Raw genomic sequence first — 22,830 nt, forward strand, 5'->3', positions numbered from 1 at the left:
GGTGAAATGAAAAAAGTCATTTTAATCCTTTTAGATCACATCCCCGGTAATATTGTGCATCTATTTGACAATATAGGCCAAAAACAATACAGAAAATCCATTTAAATTCTTATATCAAAATCCGATAATTTTTTCTTCCTGTAAAACAAAATATCACGTGTGTTTACGTAAGCTAGTACAAACCGATTTCAACCAATAACGTCATGACATCCATCTGCAACATTTAGCCGCAGAGCACCAAGAACACTCAGTCAGTTAGCTAGCTACTGCACTGTAGAGAACGTCTGTCTACGCCTACTTCTCAACGATCAAATCAAATCCCTCTAATGATGTGTCCCGCCTGCACGTCCTGTTTCACTTGGAAATACGTCACGATACAGAAGCTAGATACTCTCGAAATGCCGTTTCATCTCGACTTTAAGGATACACAAAATGGGATTTACTAAATAACATCACTGTTTTTGTTTACAAGAAAAATCTGCAAGGTACCTTCAACCTAAAACCTGGCATTTACACACATTTCGAGAAAATTACAAGGAAACCTAACTCTGCCTGGACGCTGGCAGCAACAGTGACTCTGCATGGCATTCACATGTTGGATAATTAATGGGAAGCGTCTGAAGCTTTCATCATTCCCACTGAAATCATTTTCCCAAACATTTCCCCATGTCAGTGATCTTCCTCCCAGACTTCCTCTTTGTAAATATGATACCTGATTGGCTGTCTCCCCCTAATAGAGCCTATGGGTCTCTGACAGCTGTCATCCCTCCTCTCCCTCTGTCTCTCACAACACTTTACTTCTCCTCTCCCTCTCTTCCTGTATCTTATCTGATGTAATTACCTGATTATACCTGCTTTTGTCAATTATTGGCTATGGCTCGCCTTCTTCTCCTACTCTACATTTCCATCTTCTCCACCCATCATATTTTCCTAACGTATGTCTCTGTGTCCCCGCTTTGAAGGTCACAGTTCAACGCCAGATAGTCAGAGGCCATAATGGGCCCGATGACAGGGGCCCCGTTCTGTGCTTCTTGGGTTTCCTACATTACAGGGAAAGAGATCCTTATAATTCAACCTCGAAAAAAAGGATTATGCTGAGGAGAGAAAGGCCATTAGCTGGTTCCAGGCTGTGGTGTTGGAGCTTTTTGTGTGTCTCGGGCAAAGAGATCTTGTCTGGACAGAAAGATGACTTACAGCACTTCATTGGACGCACAAGCGCACATCACAAATGATGCGACTGAGAAAGAGGTCTGCTGATGTATTAGTACAGGAATTTATATGAGATGAGCCAGGAAACCAGACCCAACTCTCTGTACTTGTACTTAGCAAGAGTCACATGGTCATTTAACAGGAATTTCCCATGGCAAGCCCCATTACACCAAGAAACTGAATTGGATAATGTGATAAAATGAATTTGTCATCAACATGCAGCCTTCAAGTTATTCATACTCTTAAGGACAGACTTATGGCAATTCCAGAGCTAATTTAAAGTCAACTTGTTAGCCTGGTTTGTGTGTTTAGTCTCCTCGAGAATTTGACCATGCATAGACCAACTGTAAATATACAGCCAGGCAAAACAACACATAGTTTGTTTGGATCATAGATGGTGGGTTGGTGCAGGTTACTGTCTAGAATACAGGCTCAGGGTTGCTGTGTAACTCACCTCAATTAAGCCTGCAGGAAAGTCACTGGTTTGACTTGTCTGGTATATTTTTTTTATTTCCATGGATACTTCCTCTGGCACAGTGACATGAACTTGAAATGTACCATCCTATCCACATCTCCATATCCATATTGGTTTAAACAGATCCATTAATGATTACCACATCAGCAACTAATAACGAGTCATGATGATTCACATATTCACATATATACATTAATTACTGCTAACACTTACTACTAAATACCATATGCACTCATACTCAACCACATGTTGCCGTAGGCTCGTCAGTGTGGCGCATTGAAGCATCCAGGCAGCAGACCAGATTAGCATAACATCATTTTTTAAGTTTTCTTAAAAAACCTGAACATAATCAGTTACAGTTTTATCAGATTTTTATGTAATGTAAAAGCCTTAACATGAGTTCAGCCATGGATTTTAGTTAAAGAATTAATATCTTATCCTTCTTCTGTTAATTCTCCCCACTTCTCCTTTGTCACTCCCTAACTCTTCTTTTTTCTCCCATCCTTTCGCTTCTGTCCACGTAACACCAAATTACAGTGTAGCTAAGACTTGCACTTCCCAAATGAAGTATTCTTGACTTTATTTATCCCTGTGGGTGGGAAAAAGAATTAAAGACAACTGGTTAAAACAACTGGATTCCATACAGATGACACAACCGATAAGTTTGTATTTCAGTCAACTGTGGACAACATGCTTCACAGAAAAGATTAAATCATAATCATGAATTGATGAAATGATGTGATGACAGGTAATTTATCCATGATTGCATTGACAATACAAACCTTATACTTCCAGACAACCCAGAATTGTCCAAGACCGCACTAAAGGTGTAAATCCCTCTTATTTTCACATAGGTGAGCACTGCGAGCTGAATGCATCATCGGGCCGCTGTATACCTGGTGTGTGTAAGAACGGGGGACAGTGCGTCAACCGCCTTGCAGGTGGTTTCATGTGCCAGTGTCAAGAAGGGGAGTACGAAAAGCCCTACTGTGAGATGACCACCCGCAGTTTCCCTGGGCGGTCATTCATCACCTTTCGAGGCCTGCGTCAAAGGTTCCACTTCACTGTTTCCTTCACGTGAGTACTTTCTTTCCTTCCTTCCTTTGTTTAATCTTTCACTGTTTTTGTCCTAACCAATTTACACAACGTGCCATTCTTTTCTTACATATGTTGAAGCACTTCTGTGAAAGATAAAGGTGACAGACTGTTTGTTAGGTCTTTTACAGCTTAGTATATGTTGCCTGCTGTTACTTCTTTCCGATCCTTCGTCTTCAACCTTGGTTGATGTTATTAATCATTCTGTTACGTGCTGCTCTTCTGGTTCTGCACCAGTCGCATGATATAAACTTCCTTACCCCGCCCACTCGCTTGTGGTTAATGTTCCTGAGTAATACCTGCAGCCCACCCACACAATGTCGGGAAAATTTCAGGAGCGCAGTGTAGAGAATGTACAGGACAAAATCTGGAAAGAGAAAAGAGGTACGGATTTGTCCCCCGGGGGCGCCAAAATCAACAAAAACTCAAAGTTCCTCACAGGAGCTTTAATTGTTTCTAGCTGACTTGCTTGTAACTTTTAAAATGGTTTAAATGCATTGTATTGATGACTGCATAAAAAGGTCTCTCATAAAAAGTCAGCATCTTCATCAGGTACGGCTTATATGGAAAAAATATATATATAAATGTATGACTCTGCATACTCATGCTTTACTATTGTAATAGTAGTAGAGTACATCAAGCTAGTTAGCTGGTCATGCTAATGTGCAGCATAAACACATGGTCATACTTTTGCTGTTGTTTTTTTGGAAAGGCTAAAAAAAGACCAGTTAAAAACTTTTTAAGAGTTTTGCTCTTAAAAAATGAGACGCTTGTAGGAATTTTGTACTCCATGAAGAATAAAGAATATCCACAATATATAAGAATTTGGACAGGACATCACACACCTTTCACAGCACAGTAATAGCAATACATGTCTGTGATAAAAGGTCAAATGAGCTGCACATATAAACACAGTTTAGTTCAGGTAGCTAAAGTGTGTCAACTTGGGGGTGCTCACACATGTACACACTTTCCCATTGTGTCTCCTTACACTCTTCCCAATGGGCGCGCCCACACACTCACACACACACACACACACACACACACGCACATTCACATAGCAGTATAAAGAGGATACACAAAAACTCCAATTGAATTTGCTGCTCATTGATGTGCTTTTGAAACTGCTCAAAAAAAGCCCTGATTTACCACTAAAATATTATGTGGGTAAGAATTACGAGTGTATGTTTTGTTACCACTAAAATGTTTTATGAGTTTGATCATGTGAGTTCAGACAACGTGACGTTGAGAAAGGCTTGCAATGCAGTGAAAACAGGAAAGTGTGATGACTTTCTTTTATCAGTGTTTGGCTACAGCCATCCTGACTTCCTGCCCTGATGGCCTCACTGGCATCTGCCGGCTGACTCCTCTGCCCTCACCTTACACTAATAACACACAAAAAGCAACATGTGAACTTTGTACCCTTAAAGAGCACACTCATGAGTTGGTTGTAGCTCATTAACCGGGCCTTTCTCCCTTTCACAAAGGGATACACTCATGTATCCTCTCTGCAGCCGCAATGGCTATCCACATCCTGCCTTTTCTTTTCCAAGTGACTTTTCCTCAAGAGCTTTACAGCTCTTTCCTCATAAAGCTCTTTGCAAGGCCTTCAGGTTCTCAGGCCTTGTGTGTTTGATTTGGATAGGTGCTTAGAAATTTGACAGGAAACATGAGCTAGAGCAGAGATACACAGTTGAAATTCCCTCAAGCAAACATTTGTGATAAACCTGAATATCCACTGTTTTATCGTTTTAAGTGCTACACAATGTAAGTGTTTAAAAACCTACCTCATTCTGTATCTACATTTTCGGGTTGATTTCAACACTGTATAATCTAAAAAAGCCCTAAAATTCTATCTTGTCTCTTCAGGTTTGCAACAAGAGAAAGAAACGCTTTGCTTCTGTACAACGGCAGATTCAATGAAAAACACGACTTCATTGCTGTGGAGATCATTGACGAGCAGATTCAGCTAACCTTCTCAGGAGGTGAGGGCTCATAATGTGTGTGTGTGTGTGTGTGTGTGTGTGTGTGTGTGTGTGTGTGTGAGAGTGTGTGTGTTTGTGTGTATGCCAGTAAAAGTGTGGTGGCCATTCAAAATAATTGTTATCAGCTACGTTCTACATATACTAAAACGTACATTTGTCCTTTGCCACAAAGATCCTGCTAAACCACTCTTATCAACACGTGGTGTTTGTGTTTGTGTGTTTTGTGAGTTTGTTTTAGTGCTTCCATGCATCCAAAGTAATTTAGTTTGAACATGTTCATTTTAGTGTTTCTGTATGTAAATGTTAGAGGGATGGGTTTGATTTGATATATTGAGAGCAGCTGCTTGCTTTGAGAGCGAACTGCCAGACTGATTGATGATAACACAGACACTGAACTAGCCAAAAAACACCTACTTCTTACACACACACACACACACACACACACACACACACAGAGGCTAAAGCCCACCAGTTGGGTCACTGTAAAACTTACTATTTAAAAAAAGAAATGCAGTTTTAAGGATGTTTGAAGCATGCGTGCACGCACAAATATGCACTTACACACGCATACTCACACACACCCTCAATCTTTGTTAATATTGGTAACCGTTGGATTGCAGATCAAACACATATTTTTTGGAATGGTGGATGTTGTTTTCAAAGCCAATCTACTTTCCCATGGTGCCATACAGAGAGGAGGAATTCAGTTCAATATGATTATGTTGGGCGAAGCCTATTTAGGAGCAAAGCCAAGTCCTTGTGCACCACTTCAAAACTGAAATATGACTAAATGTTAAATGCATGACTCATCAAAGTCAATACTCTATGAATCATGGTAACTCAGAGGAGTAGGATCTTTTTTGGTTTCTCCTTCAATGCTTTTCTATCTTTATGCAGTGTAGTATACACAAAGGAAAAGAAGGACATACAATCACACACTTTGCCCTTTTGCTAACATGCACAGCCAAAAAAATGACTCTCATGCACACTAAGACACACACATTATTTATCAGAGTTGCTGTTTACTGATTTCCAGGGCAATGGATCCCTGCCAAGGCTCCTCCCTTCCTTGACAAACAGAGTAAACTCTTAGTAAAAGTTCTGTCATTGTGCTCTGCAACCCTTTCACTAAAAGGTATTCATTTTGTGGACAACTACTGACTTTCTACTGACAGTTGATTTATGATCATGGTGCATGTGTATCTGTATGCATGGGTCTGAGTATGTCAGGTTAGGACACAGAGTTTGTGTTTCAAAATATAAATAAACGCATTTAAAGCCTGTGGAATATGTTGAGTGACATTTAAAAAAAAAACATCTCTTATAATTAAGCTACATTAAAGGGAACAATATTCAACTTTTCTAAATGAAAAGTTTAATTCTCGCTCAATTCCAAACTACAGTTAGTTAGCTTTCGCTCATGTCAGCTAACTATAAAAAGATATGAGGTCAGTTGGTTGACTTTATGACTATTGTGCTAGTTAAGCAACATATTATGAAAGCATGTCACAGCTAAAAATTATAATTGTTATTAATGTTAAATTAATGATTGTAACACATTGTACCTCACAATGAAATGTAACGTTTGCTACTTTCAAGATACTGACCTGAAAGTATGCAAAATATTTGCTAAACCATTTAATTACATTTCTCTTCCCCCTTTCCACCCGTCATCCAGGAGAAACGAAGACCACAGTGTCTCCCTACATCCCAGGCGGGGTCAGTGACGGCCAGTGGCACTCTGTCCAGCTTCATTACTACAACATGGTAAGGAAGTCATCGCCCATCTGACCCCTGTGCAATCTCCAGTAGAATTTTTACCTGAAAATGTGAGATGTGGGTAGAACATAAATTTAACACGATAGTTTGCTTTGGAGATTAAAATAAATCAAGTTGAATATTAATCAAGACCACGATTAGCCAATTAAAAATTTTTACGTTTATTGTATAGCGGAAGTTAAGTGAATGAAATTTGGCTTTCTTTGATCGGCTTAATCAAGGCAAATGACCTTGACAACACATTCAGGAGATTATATAAAAGTGCAAGTTTAACTTGCATCTTTAACTCTCCCACTAGCTCACCCCTCTGCCTTACCCTTTTCACTGATATATGGTACAACTTTCTTTCAAGAAGTGCCAGGATCAAAAGTTTAACTGCTATTTTCCCACTAAACAGCTTATGTGATTTTCTGGTGTAATGTCTCCATATGGATACTTTCATGAAGGTACAATATCACGCATTTCGTTTATATAGCAAGACATTTAGTTTCATTCATAGAGTCTAAAGTGTTTTTTCAAGATATTCCCACGAGTGTCTTATTGCTTCGTTACTAAATCCAATCCCAGGAAAGAGACAGCGATTATTTCACAACCAAGCTCATGTATCTACTTAATTTGTAATTTTATATTAGAAGGGCTTACATTGCAGTCAATTGCTGGTGTTAATTTCTAACAAACTTCCAGAGCCTGCAGCTATTCTTCTTATAACGTTTAACCAGACAGGAACTATTACAACAATGGCCTTCCGAATATGTACGTATATCTTGTATTTTATGTCTGGTTATCAACAATATAATTCATCAGAAAATTTGCAGTTCGTCAGCTGCATGTGGGATTTTCTGTTCAGTGTCATACCGTAGTAGAAAGGATAATGTATGAAAACTAATTGAAATGCATGCCATATGCCATGTTCTGACCAGACTTCAATCCCTCTTTTCATGCACTGTTTTTTTAGAATCTCTTTCCTTTGTGGCTCTTCCTACATGTATGCAGCGCTGAAGGCTGTTGCATTACTGGCCTGAACCAAGACTTCTAGCATCGTATTTCAGCAGCACTTGTTTCTTGGCCTGACGCTAGCCCACACTGCACACCTTCTCAGATTTCAGTTGTTCACCCCTTTTTTGTGTCTACCTGTTACAGAGCCCATAGGATACTCTGCCTTGACAGGGAAGTATTCATCAAAGGGCATAAGTCAGACTGCCATAATGCAGGGTCACAATTGTATTTGTTTCTTGAAGTGTATTTAGGCTATATGTCTGCATGTTCTACAGCATTGCATTTGTGATGCTAGAGACAATTGTTTTTAAGTTTCTACAGGGCAAATAACTGTCACATGTATTACTGTATTTGTAGGGTTCAGTTTGTGGGCACTGAAGACTACCTCAATTTGTTTTGGCCATTGGGTCTACTGTTTGTAGGGATGTCTCCATTGAATGTATGGATAAACTTGCATGTTGAAAACAGTCACACACCAGTCTTTGAGTGTATCATAGTATTATAAGCATGTATAGTGGGGGATGTGTGTTACACCAATGTCAGTCTCAATACAGAGCGGTGATTTGCAAAGCAGGTGACACATTCCATTGAATTAGCCTAAGGCTGACTGTAACCCTGACAAAGTATCAACTTTTGTTCATGTGTTGAATGATCAGAAGTTGGATTGACTGATGGTAATTTAATCCCACGTCAGTTGCTGAAGGGATTAGTTGAAATGTATATAGCAGAAAGCAGTAATGTTCTCACAATAGATTAGATGTGTTGACATGTGAATGTATGGACATGAGTGAAGTCACACATATGTCTGCCGTGCATGAAAGAGCATGCACATTTGTCTGTAGGTAGCATTGCTTGCATAGCCCAGAGAGACTAGAGAGATCAGAGCCAAATAGGTGAACTGTGATGTAATCCATACATATGCCATACACACATGCATACATGTACACTCACACACAAAAATGATGTTCCCTCTCTTTTAAGTTATCTTTCCTGGAGCTTTGTAAGAGTTTCAGCTATAATATGAGAAGAGATTCTGGTCAAGATGGCTTCTGATTATTGATATAGGCCTACTGTTTAGTGATCAACAGCCAGTTGCATCCAGTGTTTTCTTGGACATTAACTTTTAATCAAGACTGTTTTAATGGGTTTCTGAAAATAGTAGTTTCTCCTTTCTGTTTGTTCAAGCAGTGTGTTTTTTTATTGAGAATACAAATGTGTTAAAAACTTGTGTTGTTCTTCTCACATGAGCTTCAGTTGGTTTTTAACGGTCCTAACGGCACACACACAATACTCACATGCATGCATGGACGCTGATTTATTGGGTCAGATGATGAGGCAATTGAAGTTGTGCAGGGTTGTACAGGGTGCCCCCTTTTTAAGCTGCTGATACTCTCTTAAGAAGAGCCTGGGTGACTCTTCTAAAAAACAGATGTGAAAAGTTGGGGGAGGGTTGGCATGACAACAGACATGGACTTGCCATTGTTGCAATGATCTGGGTCGGTTAGAAAAATGTGTGTGTGTGTGTGTGTGTGTGTGTGTGTGTGTGTGTGTGTTTGCAAAAGAGTGGGTCAGGCAAATAGATAGCTACTCTGACTGTGTGTGTGTGTGTGTGTGTGTGTGTGTGTGTGTGTGTGTGTGGACATACATCTATATCAAGCAAAGCAAATCTAAATAGCACACACACACACACACACACACACACACACACACAAACACAGAAAAGGCATGCAGATGAGTACTCTTAGAGTGTCAAGAGGGCTTGGGCTTTAACGTGTTCTTACCGCAAGAAATGATGTCTCTGGTTGTAGTAAATTATGTAATTAAGCTGGACACTGGACAGGATGTTGGTTGTAACTTGATATTATCTGTCAGACCACCTGCAAGGATTACTTTAAGAAAATATTTGCCTGATAGAGAAGGATAACTGGATTTATTTAATTTCGATTTGATATTTTGCAAAACCACAACCATAATCTCACAACAGCTATTTTTACAGTCCTATATATTCTTTTGTAAGTTATTTTACCTTGGATAAGCATGAAAAGTGAGTGAACCAGTAAACTGTGAACGCCAGCTATGAGTCAACTATAATTTAGTTCAACATGATCCATTAAAATTGTTCCAAATTGAGTATGATAACAGACATGAACATGCCTGTGTGTTTGCGGTATTTTTATCAACCAGCCTTACACTGCTTGATGGACATGTTAATACTGTTACACTGGCAAATATGGGCTATGAAATTTACATCTATGGTGTGCAGGCAGCATTCCCAGACAGGCTTAGCTGGCTCTTATCATCAGTGATTACCAAAAGTTCACTCTGTTTCTGCTGTCCCTCCCTCTCTCGCTCTCTCGCTCTCACCCTTGTGTTGTTTATAGGGCAGGACTTAAATCATCAGAACATAAGTGCAAATTACTTCACAGCATAGCTTGAAGTACGTTTAAGATATACTGTGTGGGTATCTTTGCATTCCAGGACTGCTGAAACTCTGAATGTAACTCAACCAGTCACTGTCTCAAGTGACTTGACTAAGGACAGGTCTGGCTTCAATATTTTAAAACTGTATCAAAAGTTTTGAAAACTTGATTTTGACACAGAGACGCCTTTGACACTACAGCAATATACTGCCTTCAATGATTTTTCTGTTCATGTGCTGCTGTAGAACACAAGAGCTATTCAGATTTAATGCTTTCAAAACCCACACCCGTTTTTGTTTTATTTTCAATTTTTTTGCTAATTATAAATGACTATATTTTATTATTTAACTCCTGCGATTAATTTTGATGTTAAGTTTACAAGCATGTTCATACTGCAATTGTGATTTGAAGATTGGGAGACATATTTTTAAAGCTGCTATATTCAGTTTTTTCATATTGAAACAGATGACTGCAGAGTTGGTGAGGTTTATTTTCCCCTTTTGAAAGTGACCACACTGACTGATTATTATATTACAATACATAATGTTACATGTTCACAGGTTTTTATAGTATTAGTTTTACATAGTAATAGTGTGACAGCGTTTGGTAGAGCTTTTGTCAATGCTCTTCATGAAGAGAATTGCTCTTAATGTTACCTTTGCTTTTAAATAAATAGGTGCCCCTCTCTTCTTTGTATTTTCAATCTCTCTTTCAAGCCTCTTTGATGAATTTTCAGGGTTTATTGAGTTTCCATGACAAGCAGATATGCAGTGAAAAACACAAACACACACACGCGCACACACACACACACAAGTCTTTACATTGGATCGTAGCTAAGTGGTTTGGAGTTGTCATCTCCTTGTGTTGTATTTTTATTGGTGATAGTCAGAGCCACATGTGGTTTTCTGGGTGGCCACAATGTCTTAGGGACAGACCATGCCTTATTAGGTGTTACACAGTGTCATGGCAATACACACATACACACACTCGCACTTCAATAGTTGTGGGTAGGCATGAACAATGTGCTTATGTGTTTGACGCATGACGTGAGATGCGACATCATGTGTTTGTGACCAGACATGGGTGTAGGTTTTTATATTTTCTTTTCTTTTTAGAAAGGTTAAGTTATTTTTGGAGGTGAAGCACCAGACTTTACATTCCCCGGCAGGATGTGTTTGTAGAGGAAGAGGCCATGTTAATTCTTTGTTCTTCTTGACAGAGGTTTCCACATTCTTCAGACTTTTAAGGTTATCATCACACACAAACACACACATTGTATTTAAAAAGCAACTGTGGAAGCTAGTTTTAGGCTTTCCCTTTGTTTTCCTCCTGTAAATTTCACCTGTTTGCAACGCATAGTGTTTCACAGTGTGATATTAATCTGCCATAGATGTCTTGGAGCCTATTGTCTGAGGTGGTTGTAAGAGTTTTTGAAGTGGGTACAAAGTGAAATATGTTTGACTTTGGATGTTGTTATTGTTGGCAAATTGGCTCGTAGCAAATCCAAGCAAAGACACTTCAGCATGCATGCATCTTTACAAACATATGCAGTATGTTGCTGGGCTGTACATACATGTAAATACACATTTGAAATACAGTACATGCACAAAACACTATGAATATATACATTTTTAAAGTCAAGTTATCTGACTTTCACAAGAAAACATGCACAAACATCCAACACACACAAATAGTGAGTGACGTGGCTTGGTTGTGGGCTGCAGGTCTAACGCGGTATCTTTCTCTCACGGTGTTTCTCTCCCAGGAAGGGGGGAGTCTGGTGGACTCCAGTGGGGCTCTGCGGTTCCCGCTCTATACTGCCTGGCTGGAGCTCAATCAGAAGGAGGTAACCTCTGACCTCTAGCCTAGTGACCGCTGGTACTTTCCCCCCTAGGGTCTCAATCAGTACTTGCTCTTCTTCTAGTACAGTCTACTTGCCTAACTTTACAGTACATGCTTACAATGGATATGCAGGAAACATTGCGTCTAACTCTAGGGTGTTAGTTCTTTTTAGTCTGGCTCTGGTCTGGTGTGAACAATAGAGGCTTTAGTAGATTTTTTTGGTTTGCTGGTTTTGGTGTGGATGTAGAAGGTTTGTGGACTTAATTGCAATGTGACCTTGCTTTCATCTGTCTGTCCGGTTTTGTTTCCTTGATAAGTTAAGATGTTATGTGCTGCTTTTGGCCTGCTTCACACAAGTCCCAAATAACATGACTGTCTCCCGACTTCAAAGTAACCTGTAAAGTGTTCTTGCGAACAAACCAAATTTCAATTACATATAGGGCCCTATTTACACGGCTGACAGTCTAAAGTGCATGGCGCTAAGTGATTAAGGGTGTGTCCGACCCATTTTTGTTAGTTATACAGTGCACAATCTGGATGCAAACCAAGACGCAAGGCGCAAAGAGGTTGGTTTAAGTCCCTGGATTATTCATAAGTGTGTTTTCAGCATAACATCAATCAAACCAATCAGAGTGTCAGCTCTCATTCCCATGTTGCTATGTACACGGCAGATTTCAGCCTTGCATACGCAGAACACACACAGGTCACCGTATATATATATGTCCCACTGCCCAGCAGAAACAAAAAATTAATTAATAAAAATTATTATTTACTTATTTTTGCTGCTGGATCACACAGCTGTATTCTCCAGTGCATGCGCAATGGACAATGGACAGTGTAATAATATCTCTGGGCACAATTGTCATGGCCACAGCTAGTTATGTTTGAGGATTAAAATACATTTATCTCAAATTTGCGCGTGTGAGTGTGTGTCTGTTTCTGCATGTATGAGTGAGAGCGTGCATCAGAATGAGCATGCATGATGCAGAGCTTGGTGTCTAGGCATCTAGGCTCTTGCGTGGCTCGAGCAGGAGGCTTAAATTTCTAGCTCTGCCCACCAGTCAGTTTAGAACTTTAGACTTTCGGATGAGAGGTGAAACAAGCTTAGAATTACCATGACCTAGATGAGTTTGAACCTTCACAGACACGAGAAGGAATCTCCCTGAGTAGAAGCATGTATGTGTGGAGGCAGCGGTGAGCTTGTCCACGTCTTCGGGCATTTCTCACCAGATCGGTAACAAACCGAAAGCAGTATCGTGATTTTAGGAGACGAGGGAAGCAAAAGCAGGCAGTCTCACAGTCCCATAAACAACATTATTTAATTTTATCTGCAAATACACTGCTTTTTCCTTATGAGTAGAAGCGGCGCTGTGCATCCCTGTGTGAGTAAAAAGTAGAGACTTGCGGGTTGTGAACTCCCAGATAATGCCCATAATGCGCCCTTTAAATAGCAGAGACAGACTGCGCCATAGACTTTAGGCTTTAGACTAGGTTTTTGTTGGTCTATGGTGCAGTCGTTTTCTGCATACTTACGATAGCAACGCACCACCCGACTGACCTTATTTTAAACACGCCCATGGGCGCTATCGTGGGCACAAGATCACTTGCTATTTACACAACGTGGGCACTGGGCGTGAAAGTGACGACTGCGACAGATGGAAAATAGCAATAGCACTTGCATTGCGCACTGCAGGTGTACGATAGGGCCCATAGTGTTTTTCAGCAAAAGGTGTCCTCCTAACACATTGTCAAAGGGAGGTCGGAGGTTCGATCCCCAGCTTCCTCAGGCTACATGTCGAGTGTCCTTGGGCAAGACACTGAACCCCAAATTGCTCCCAGTGGCATAGCCAATGGGTATGAATGTTATAACTGATTGACAGTTGGGCACTATATGTAGCAGCCTATGTGTGTGTGAATGCGTGACTGTGATATGTAGTGTAAAAGCAGCTTGGAGTGGTCGCAAAGACTAGAAAAGCGCTATATAAGTACAGTCCATTTACCATTTACCAATTTGGGCCAGTTACAACCAAGTTATCTTGCAGCTTGCAGTTGTCTTGTGTGACTCACGGTAATAGGTTCACACTGCTGGCAGGAATGTTTATCATGTCAACTATGGGACTGTGTGCATACATGTGCAACATGGTGCACGTGTGCAATGTAAACAAAAAAAGCACCCAATTATTAAAACATGGTTCCTTGAAACTCAAAAACCAAACTTTCAGCATGGTGTTGCCTGTACAGGTGCTCTCAATTTCTTCTTTTAAAACTAAATTTAGATATTAGCATGAAGTTAACAAAATAAACTTATTAATTTCGGGGAGCTTGATAAAGAGTTTTTACACATGCAGAACTGTGTATGTGGATACAGAGTTTTGAAGGTTGGTGCTTTGTAGTTTTGTCAACATGTTGAACTTTTTTTCCAGTGTTTGCTGTGCAAAATTGTCTTATTTTTCTCTGCACCAGTCAGGGGTCTGGCTTCATAAAAAAGGTATGGACAGTTTTGAGACAGTAATAGCAATTTTTGTGAGCCTTGTGGTCCAATTGCAGAACAGCTCTCTGTCCTGGAATTGCTACTGTATCTTATTCATCTGACTGCTATCAGAGTTGTATGTATTCATGTTATGTTTATCTGACTTTGTAACACTGTCCTTGTCTAGAATAGTATCTGTCCTATTTCTCCATCTGTAGGGTGAAGCTTCAATCACATCTAAAAAATCCAGCAGTGGTATATAAGCAAAAATGACACAGTAACAGTCACATCTTCCAGTTCTCATTGCGTCCTTCTTTGAGATTTGTTCAGGGGAAAGAAACATGTCTGAGTCTTGCCAGGCAAACAGACAGTTAGGTAGACTGCAGTGATTGTGTTTTCATTGGCAGAAGTGTGGCAGAAGCACATATTATATATCAGAGAGGATTGTTGATGCTGAGATGGCTCTTGTAATGAGCATGGACAGCAAATGTCATTGGACTCACATGCTTCTGTTTAGACTGTAATTTGGTTTAAGTGATTTATTTTTAGTTCTTATTTTGAGTCTTCTCTTGTGCTGCACTAAGGTCCCTACTATTTTTTAGTGGTTTGTTTCAATTAGAGAATAATGTTATAAGTGAGCTTTATGTTTCTGCACTCCCCTTTCACCAGAATAAGATGGATTTATGTAACCCTGGTATCATTAGTGAAATGTTTTAGATTTTAGATCGATTTTTAGATTAGAATAGATTTCACTTTATTGTCAGAGTTTTCTGAAATTTGTCTTGCGTCTCATGACGTCCAGATATATATATGTCATGCAGCGCAGTGAGGAGGAAACAGATCTGTGTGTGTTTCATGCTCTGCTCCTGGCTTAATAGCAGTCGTGATCTGTCCCGTATTTTCGCACACAGTTACCAAAAAGTATAAACCACAATCACATGCCGTGAATGACACGAGCAGGGGCTATACCCGTGTGCAGATCATAGGTTATATGTATCATATATTTGATAAACACAGAGCTAAGGAGAAACATCAGGCTTCATGATCAAACTAAGTTTTATATCACGTCGTCACTCTAGTTCTTAATCACCCGCTCCCTCCCTCCCTCCCTCCCTCCCCTGTGCTCGTGCGCAGCAGCTCTCCTCCTCTTTCTCCTCTGTGCTGCGAGTCTGCATCGCACTTTCTTTCATATGATGTTTTATATTATTATATGATAAGTCTGATGAAGGAGACGAGCGTCCATGTTTATTTGCATACAGAGCGGGAAAGTGAGATCCGATCACAAGTGGTCACTGAAGACGCATTTGAGGGGCTCGTTAATGCTAGGTGTGAACTGCAGGCTTAGAGCTGTCCACTTGTGATCGGATCACCCAGGACAGATGCGTAATACCAAATGTGAACAGGCTCTGAGGGACAAAGGAGTTGCTCAGTCTATTCAGTTGAGCCTGTGGGACTCTAAATCTTCTGCCTGCTGGCAGAAGCTGATATTCTTCAAATAAAATATGAGAGGGGTTGGATGTAATATTACTTGCCAGAGACAGCATTATTTTATACTGCTTTAAAATCTGAACACATTCATGGAAACACTTACTGTATGTTATTACACCAGACCTGCATCTGGATCCATCAACTTTTACATGGCTCAATAAGGTATAACAACTTTTGCATATGTTTTAAGAAATCAAACTATATATTTCCAATGTTTTCCAAAAATGAATGTCGGCCTTTGGACATGTTTTTCTGGGTTTTCATATTTCCCAGGAATCCTGTTTTTTTTCCTCCTTTTTAGTGGCCTGGTATACCGGTCCAACTGTTTTGACCTCTTTACAAACAATATTGTGGCTATTTTAATTATTAGCGTTTGTTAAGCTACACCCAGCAAGCGTTCAGCACCTATAGTGTCCCAGGATAAAGGTGACATTTAAAGTAAAAGACAGTTTAACCTGTTAGCTTTGAGATACAGGTAGGTAAAAGCTTGATTTCTGAAGTGTGAAGAGGTTATTAAAGCTATACAGAGGGTATAAAGCGGCCACATCCGTTGTACATTCCATGCACATATGAGATTGTTTTTCTACATAACTATATTGCCAGTTATTAAGAACATTCGATGAGTATTGTGTCATTGAGAAACGAAGATGTATCTGATAAATCTGTTATAGCCTTGTACAAGACTACCTAACTAAATACACCTTTCTCTTTCGTGTCTATCTTCTTCTTCCTGCTGTGATGTGAAGGAATGTATCACTTTATAAAAGGAGGAAATTTTACACACCTCACTAGCATGACCTTAACCTTCTATTAACGTAAAAGGGCAACAGACAGCAGAATTTGGGGGGAAGAGAAAAGATTAGATAAAAAGGCTAAAGCAGTGTAGAAATGACGTTAAGAGGGAGAAAACATCCACATTGTTTATTACCATTCTATAGTACTGGCATTAATGGATCTTACTATTGCGCCTCCTCTTGAGACTCCTCTTTGTTCCCTCTTATTTCTTTCCACTTACGTACTGCTTGTATCTATATTAACATCATTAAGTTCAGTTTTATTGTGCCACTGCCTTTACTGCTTAGCATTAGCATCACTATGACAGGTCTTTTGTAAAATAAAAATGAGTGTGTATAATATGTGTTAACAAGTGATTAAAAAAACACATAGGACAGACCAGTTGCCTTTTGGATTACACTTCCTGTCCATGTCATGAATGACTGAGAATCTCCACAGCCTGATTGAAAAACATTTATTCTAAGGTTATTCCATTTAAGTATACAGGCAGGCGGCCATGCTTGTCATTTGTCAAGTTGTAAAAAGGTTTTTTTTTAAGATGTTCCAAATAGGATACAGTTACCTTGGCCTCTGTCTTGGGGTCCTCTGCACATTTTTTTTTCTGCTTGGAAGCTACAAGCAAACAATAGCCGCTGTCCATTAGTTACACTGAATGATAGAAGTGTGATGAGAAGATGAAGACAGCAGTAACATATAGGCTTGATCACAGGGCATTGTAGCCTTGTGTAAATCCTCTGGGAACTGTTTGTGTCCTCTGTATGTGCTTAATAAATTCACACTTCTAGGTTTACATAGCCAGAGGGCAGGTGAGGTAACGTGGACATGACAGCATGTTGCTGTTGGAGGGAAGATAGGACACACTATAGCCTATGCATGAGTGGGCCAAAAATTAACTTTACCCTTACAGACACACACACACACACACACACACACACACACACACACACACACACACTTCAGAGAGAAATATTGGTTTTGGTTATATGCCTATATTTATCCTTTTTGATAAAATATGTTTGGTCTTTTCTTGTGTTACCTTAGTACAACTCAAAACACCCACGCCCACCTTAAATGATCAAGATATCACATTTTCAAATATCCATCAAATGTTATTTTCATGTATGAGGAACAATGGCATTTACGTAGATGGAGCCAAACAAAATAAAACACTGCAGGCCCTTTTTCCTTTATTATCAGAATGAACATTGTGGCTGTCTGCAACCTCACTAGCCACTTCCTGCCTCACACACAGGCACACGCTTGCCAATTTCCCGTGCTTAAACACATTCTGCAGACATCCTCCCCATAGTCCTTAAACACATGCACAAACACATAATCACCAACCAGTATTTCCTCTAATCCGCTCTGTAGATGTGTTCACATTATGCACACTTTTCATGGTCACTGGTTGATTTAACAATGTTTATTGTATTTTCTAGACTAAGCTGTTTAACTGTGTTTTGGATGTCACTGAATCTTGATCCCTGATCCTGACTGCGGTAGTGGTTCACATCATGTCCGCTTTGACAGGCAGTAATCTGCATGTTTAGTGTATTTATAGTTTTTATACATGCAATTTATTTCAACACTTCTTTTCCTTAAAAAAGGGGGGTATTTTGAGTGAGTGAGTAAACTAACACTTCAGAATAGGACTATACCTAATTATTAAAATCTGCAGATTATTTGGACAATTAATTTATAAATCGGTTAGTGTAAAAAAAAACAACTTAAAAATGCTCATCACAATTTTCCAATAGTTGAAAACCCAAATATATTTTATTTACTATCCTTACATTCAAAAAGCTGAAACCATTAAATGGTTATTAACAAGTTCCTGCCCTACTTTTCTTATTTCAAACTTGTTATTTCAGCTAACAGTGGGTGGCTCCAACAAGAGTAAAGAATATATTTTCCTTTGGCTTTTTTTTCTATAATTAATAAGAAATTGTTAATAACCAAATCCAACAGATTTTTTAATCAGTAACAAAATAAGGTTTTGTATGTTGATGTTTGCATTATAGATACATCTAAGTTAATGTATGTAAATCAAATGCATCCTGGATTACTTTTTTTTTTAAAATCCTCTCAGACCTCGGTTTTTAGGTTCCAAGTTTTATAACGGACATGATTGAGTTAATTTATGTTCCATAAAGCTTATTAACAACACTGTTAATGGTCTCTCTAGGTCAGGCTTTCTATTGTCACTGCTGTCACTCTGTAGCCGCTTTCCCACTGGTCAAAAAACCCACTAACACCCACTAACGTCCGGCTTTTTTGCTTAATGGGAAAGGCTACAATCGGCATTCAGACCCGGGTCAAATGACTCTTCAGTAGACCCGGGTAATTATCGCCTTGGCTCCGATCGGCATTGGTGGGAACACCAAACCTGTGTCAACACACTAATCTCCTACCCCTCTCTGGCGCGATGTCGTGCTCTGTCGGTAACTTCTGCGACTTCTTGTCATCTCAGTTACAAATTTAGCACGTCTCCGTCCAAGCAGCGCTCGAACATCGTTCCAAATTTGTCATCCGAGTTTGATAAACTGAACGAGTAATACAAACAATAAAGATGTAACCACTGTTTACTAACCCTGTTTAGGGCGCGTTTGAGATGTCAGATGGTGATGCAGCAGTAAAGAGACCGAAAGGAGAATACTTCACTGGCAATGAGAACAGACACAATCGGCATCTATAAGCGGGTCTTCCCGGGTCTGAAAAACCAGTGTGGGAAACGGGCATGCATGTGTTTGGGAGACGCGTGTTAGAGACTGAATGACAGGCCAATTGGGATCAGATGTTTAACAGAAAGAAATAATCAGAGTTGTTCTGCTGTTGAATGGGCCACTCTGTTTCTCTTTATGGAAAGTGGAAAAGTGTTTTTGGTAGAATATGTGGAAACATGGCATGTTGATGGGAGTGTAGGGACAAACTCCCTGTGAGTTGGAAAATATGCTCCGATCAGAGCCCACCTAGGCAAAAATGTAGGACACTGCACTGCACCCTTCTGTTACTCATTCTCTCTTTGTCTGCCAGTTTCTCTATTGTCTGTCTCTACAAGTGTCTTATTTCTTGTCATTCCACCTCCCTATTTTATTCCATCGTTCTTTCTCTAATGTTTAGCGCTCCTTTTTATTTATTCTGCCCTTGTGTGCAGTGTCTCTGCCCCACCAGTGTCTTATTACTCTATTCCTGTTTTTTAAAGGACAAACACATGCACATTCATTGTCTTTTCATGCCTCTTTTTTTCTTTCTCTTGCTCTTGTCAATATTTCCAATAGTTAGCGTCATATAACGCGCATGGCCTTCGCATTGGTCACAGTGCTGAGGATAAATCACGTCGCCTTATTATTGACAAGCTCCTGGAGAACTGTGATGTACTGTGTGTGCAAGAGACATTTTTAGCTGTACAGGACTTGGAAGGACTAAATTCATTACATTGTGATTTTTATGGAGCTGGTGAATCCACCACTGATCTCAGTACAAAATTAATCCAGGGGAGGATACCGGGGGGAGTGGCTATCCTTTGGAAAAAGAAATACGATTCTGTGATCAAAGTGGTTAGATTGGATGTAGATTGGGCTATTGGAATAGAGATAAATTGCAATGATACAAAGTTTATTATATTAAATATTTATACTCCTTATGAATGTTATCTAAATGAGGGTGAATTTCTCAATAGATTAGCCTTTGTTAGCTCCTTTATTCAAGATAATGCCTCTAGCTGCATCCTTGTTTTAGGAGACATGAATGCAGATATTTCTGATGAGAACACTCTATTTGCCAGACATCTAATGCATTTCTGCACGGACAGAGGCTTAACCCTCTCAAGCAAGTTTTTTTTACCTGTTTTACATACATCAGTGAAGCATGGCATACAACTTCATGGCTGGATCATTGTGTCTGTACATCGGATGCACATGCCTCCCTGGATGCCATGGAGATCTACTATGACTATGCCGTTGCTGATCATATACCTTTTTCCATATCACTGAATGTGGAAAAAATACTGATGGTATCGGCTGAGGTAAATAACACAATTTTGGGAAAATTGGATTGGTCTAAGATAACTAAGGATGCCATTAAGGAATATACCATTAGGACTGACAACCTACTCGGAAATATTGAATTACCTAAAGATGCAATAAGATGCTGTAATGTGAAATGTGAAATGTGGGAACCCACAACATGGGAATGATTTATGTGTTTTATATGATTCTATTGTGGAGTCACTTCTCATCTCCAGTAAATCATTTCATAAATCTCAGTCTAAGGGATACAATGTCAAACCTGGCTGGAATGACTATGTGGCAGAGCTTCATGTAGTAGCTAGAAAAGGATTCAAAGCCTGGGTTGAATCGGGAAGAGTCAGACATGGTCCTTTATTTGAACAGAAGAAACGTGCTCATGCAAATTTCAAATATGCCCTGCGATTTATTAAAAGGAATGAGAAGTCTATGAGATCTGACTCACTGGCCAAAAAGATGCAAAATAATAGTGTTAAGGATTTCTGGAAGAGAGAAGAGGTCAAATGTATGAATAATTGTAAAAGCTCCTTACCGACAAACATTGATGGGGTTAGTGGTGTTGATAATATATCTCAGATATGGCGACAACATTATTTTGAATTATTTAACTGTGTTGGAAGAAATCATTTTGAAGTGGGTACTATTGATACAGATGTAGATATAATTATCAATTTAGAAGAGGTTCACTCAGCAGTCTTAGGACTAGCTGACAATAAATCGTGTGGAGCTGACAAGATAACTGCTGAACATCTAAAATATGCCAGCAAAAAACTTTGTTTATTGCTTGCTATATGTTTGACAGGCTTACTAAGACATGGAATTCTGCCTGACTCTATCCTGTCTGTATTATTAGTACCTGTAATTAAAAACAAAGCAGGCAAAATAAACAGTATGGAGAATCATAGGCCTATTGCATTAGCCAGTATTGTATCCAAAGTACTGGAGAAAATCCTCCTTAACAGGTTAAAAGATTACATATTCACAAGTGACAACCAGTTTAGCTTTAAACAGAAACATGGCACTGTGCATGTGCATCTTTGCTTTGGAAGAAATCTTGGATAAATACAACAGTCAGAACTCCACAATTTGTATATGTTTTATGGATGCCTCTAAGGCCTTTGATCGCATAAATCATGAAAAACTGTTTGATAAATTGTGTTTTAGAGGGGTCCCAAAATGGATTCTAAGAATTCTGGTTTACTGGTATGCTCATCAGGCCTTTATGATAAAATGGGGAAATTCTATGTCGGAACCTTTTTATGTCAGCAACGGAGTGAGACAGGGCGGAATTTTGTCTCCCTTTCTCTTTAATGTGTATATGGATGACTTGTCACAGCAGTTGAATGCATGTAAAACAGGGTGTATGGTTGGCTCTATGTTAATTAATAACCTAATGTATGCAAATGATTTGGTAATTTTCTGCCCATATAGTGCTGGCACTACAACAGCTATTGAATGTCTGCTCACAATATGGTCTCGACTTTGACATCAAATATAATGCAATTAAGAGTAAGATTATGATCGTTAGCAGCAAAGGTGATAGAAAACTAGTTTTTCCTGAATTCTTTTTATCTGGCATTGCTCTTCATGAATGTAATGAGATCATATATCTCGGCCATCATATTGTAAATGATCTGTCGGACAATAGAGATATTAACAGACAGTGTCGCAAGTTATACGCGCAAGCCAATATGCTCGCACGGAAGTTTAAAATGTGCACTGTTAATGTTAAGACAGCTTTATTTAAAGCATTTTGTACCCCTATGTATACTGCCCACTTGTGGCGTGTTTATAGCAAAAGCAACATGCAGAGACTCAACGTGGCCTATAATGATGGCATGAGAATGCTTTTAAAACTTCCAAGATGGTGCAGTGCTAGTGAAATGTTTGTAAATGTTGGGGTGCCGAACTGCTCCGCTGTGATACGTAATCTTATGTACAGGTTCATGTGCAGGTTGTCAGTTTCAGGTAATGGTATTTTATTGTATTTGAGTAACTGTGAGAGGAGCTCAGTGCGGTTCTCGTCGAGATTGTGGAGCCACTGGCGCTCAAGTCTGTACATACACACAGCTACCTAATGTATGTACCTTTGTGTCATAATCTAGTTGATGCCTCACTTGATGTACTAGTTTATGTATTGCTGTATGTATTGTCTGTTATGTTTTATATATATATATATATATTTTTAGTGCTATGGACCTCACGCTGTGTCCTTAATATAGTCTTATTATTATTATTATTTCCTTCAAAC

At 39.4% G+C, this 22,830-nt stretch overlaps 1 protein-coding gene across 1 annotated transcript in view; it reads left to right on the top strand.

Moving 5' to 3' along the window:
* LOC138599825 (cadherin EGF LAG seven-pass G-type receptor 1-like) overlaps nt 1-22,830 on the top strand; it is a 63,378-nt gene that overhangs the window by 34,543 nt on the left and 6,005 nt on the right. Inside the window, exons 4-6 of the mRNA XM_069671581.1 lie at nt 2,539-2,761; nt 4,649-4,764; nt 6,443-6,531. Of these exons, the coding sequence (XP_069527682.1) occupies nt 2,539-2,761; nt 4,649-4,764; nt 6,443-6,531 (428 nt within the window). The remainder of the gene's footprint in view (nt 1-2,538; nt 2,762-4,648; nt 4,765-6,442; nt 6,532-22,830) is intronic.

This window comes from Semicossyphus pulcher, unplaced genomic scaffold (assembly GCF_022749685.1).
Source record: "Semicossyphus pulcher isolate SPU_LCO1_2020_fin unplaced genomic scaffold, fSemPul1.0.p SCAF_20, whole genome shotgun sequence".
Taxonomy (NCBI): domain Eukaryota; kingdom Metazoa; phylum Chordata; class Actinopteri; order Labriformes; family Labridae; genus Semicossyphus; species Semicossyphus pulcher.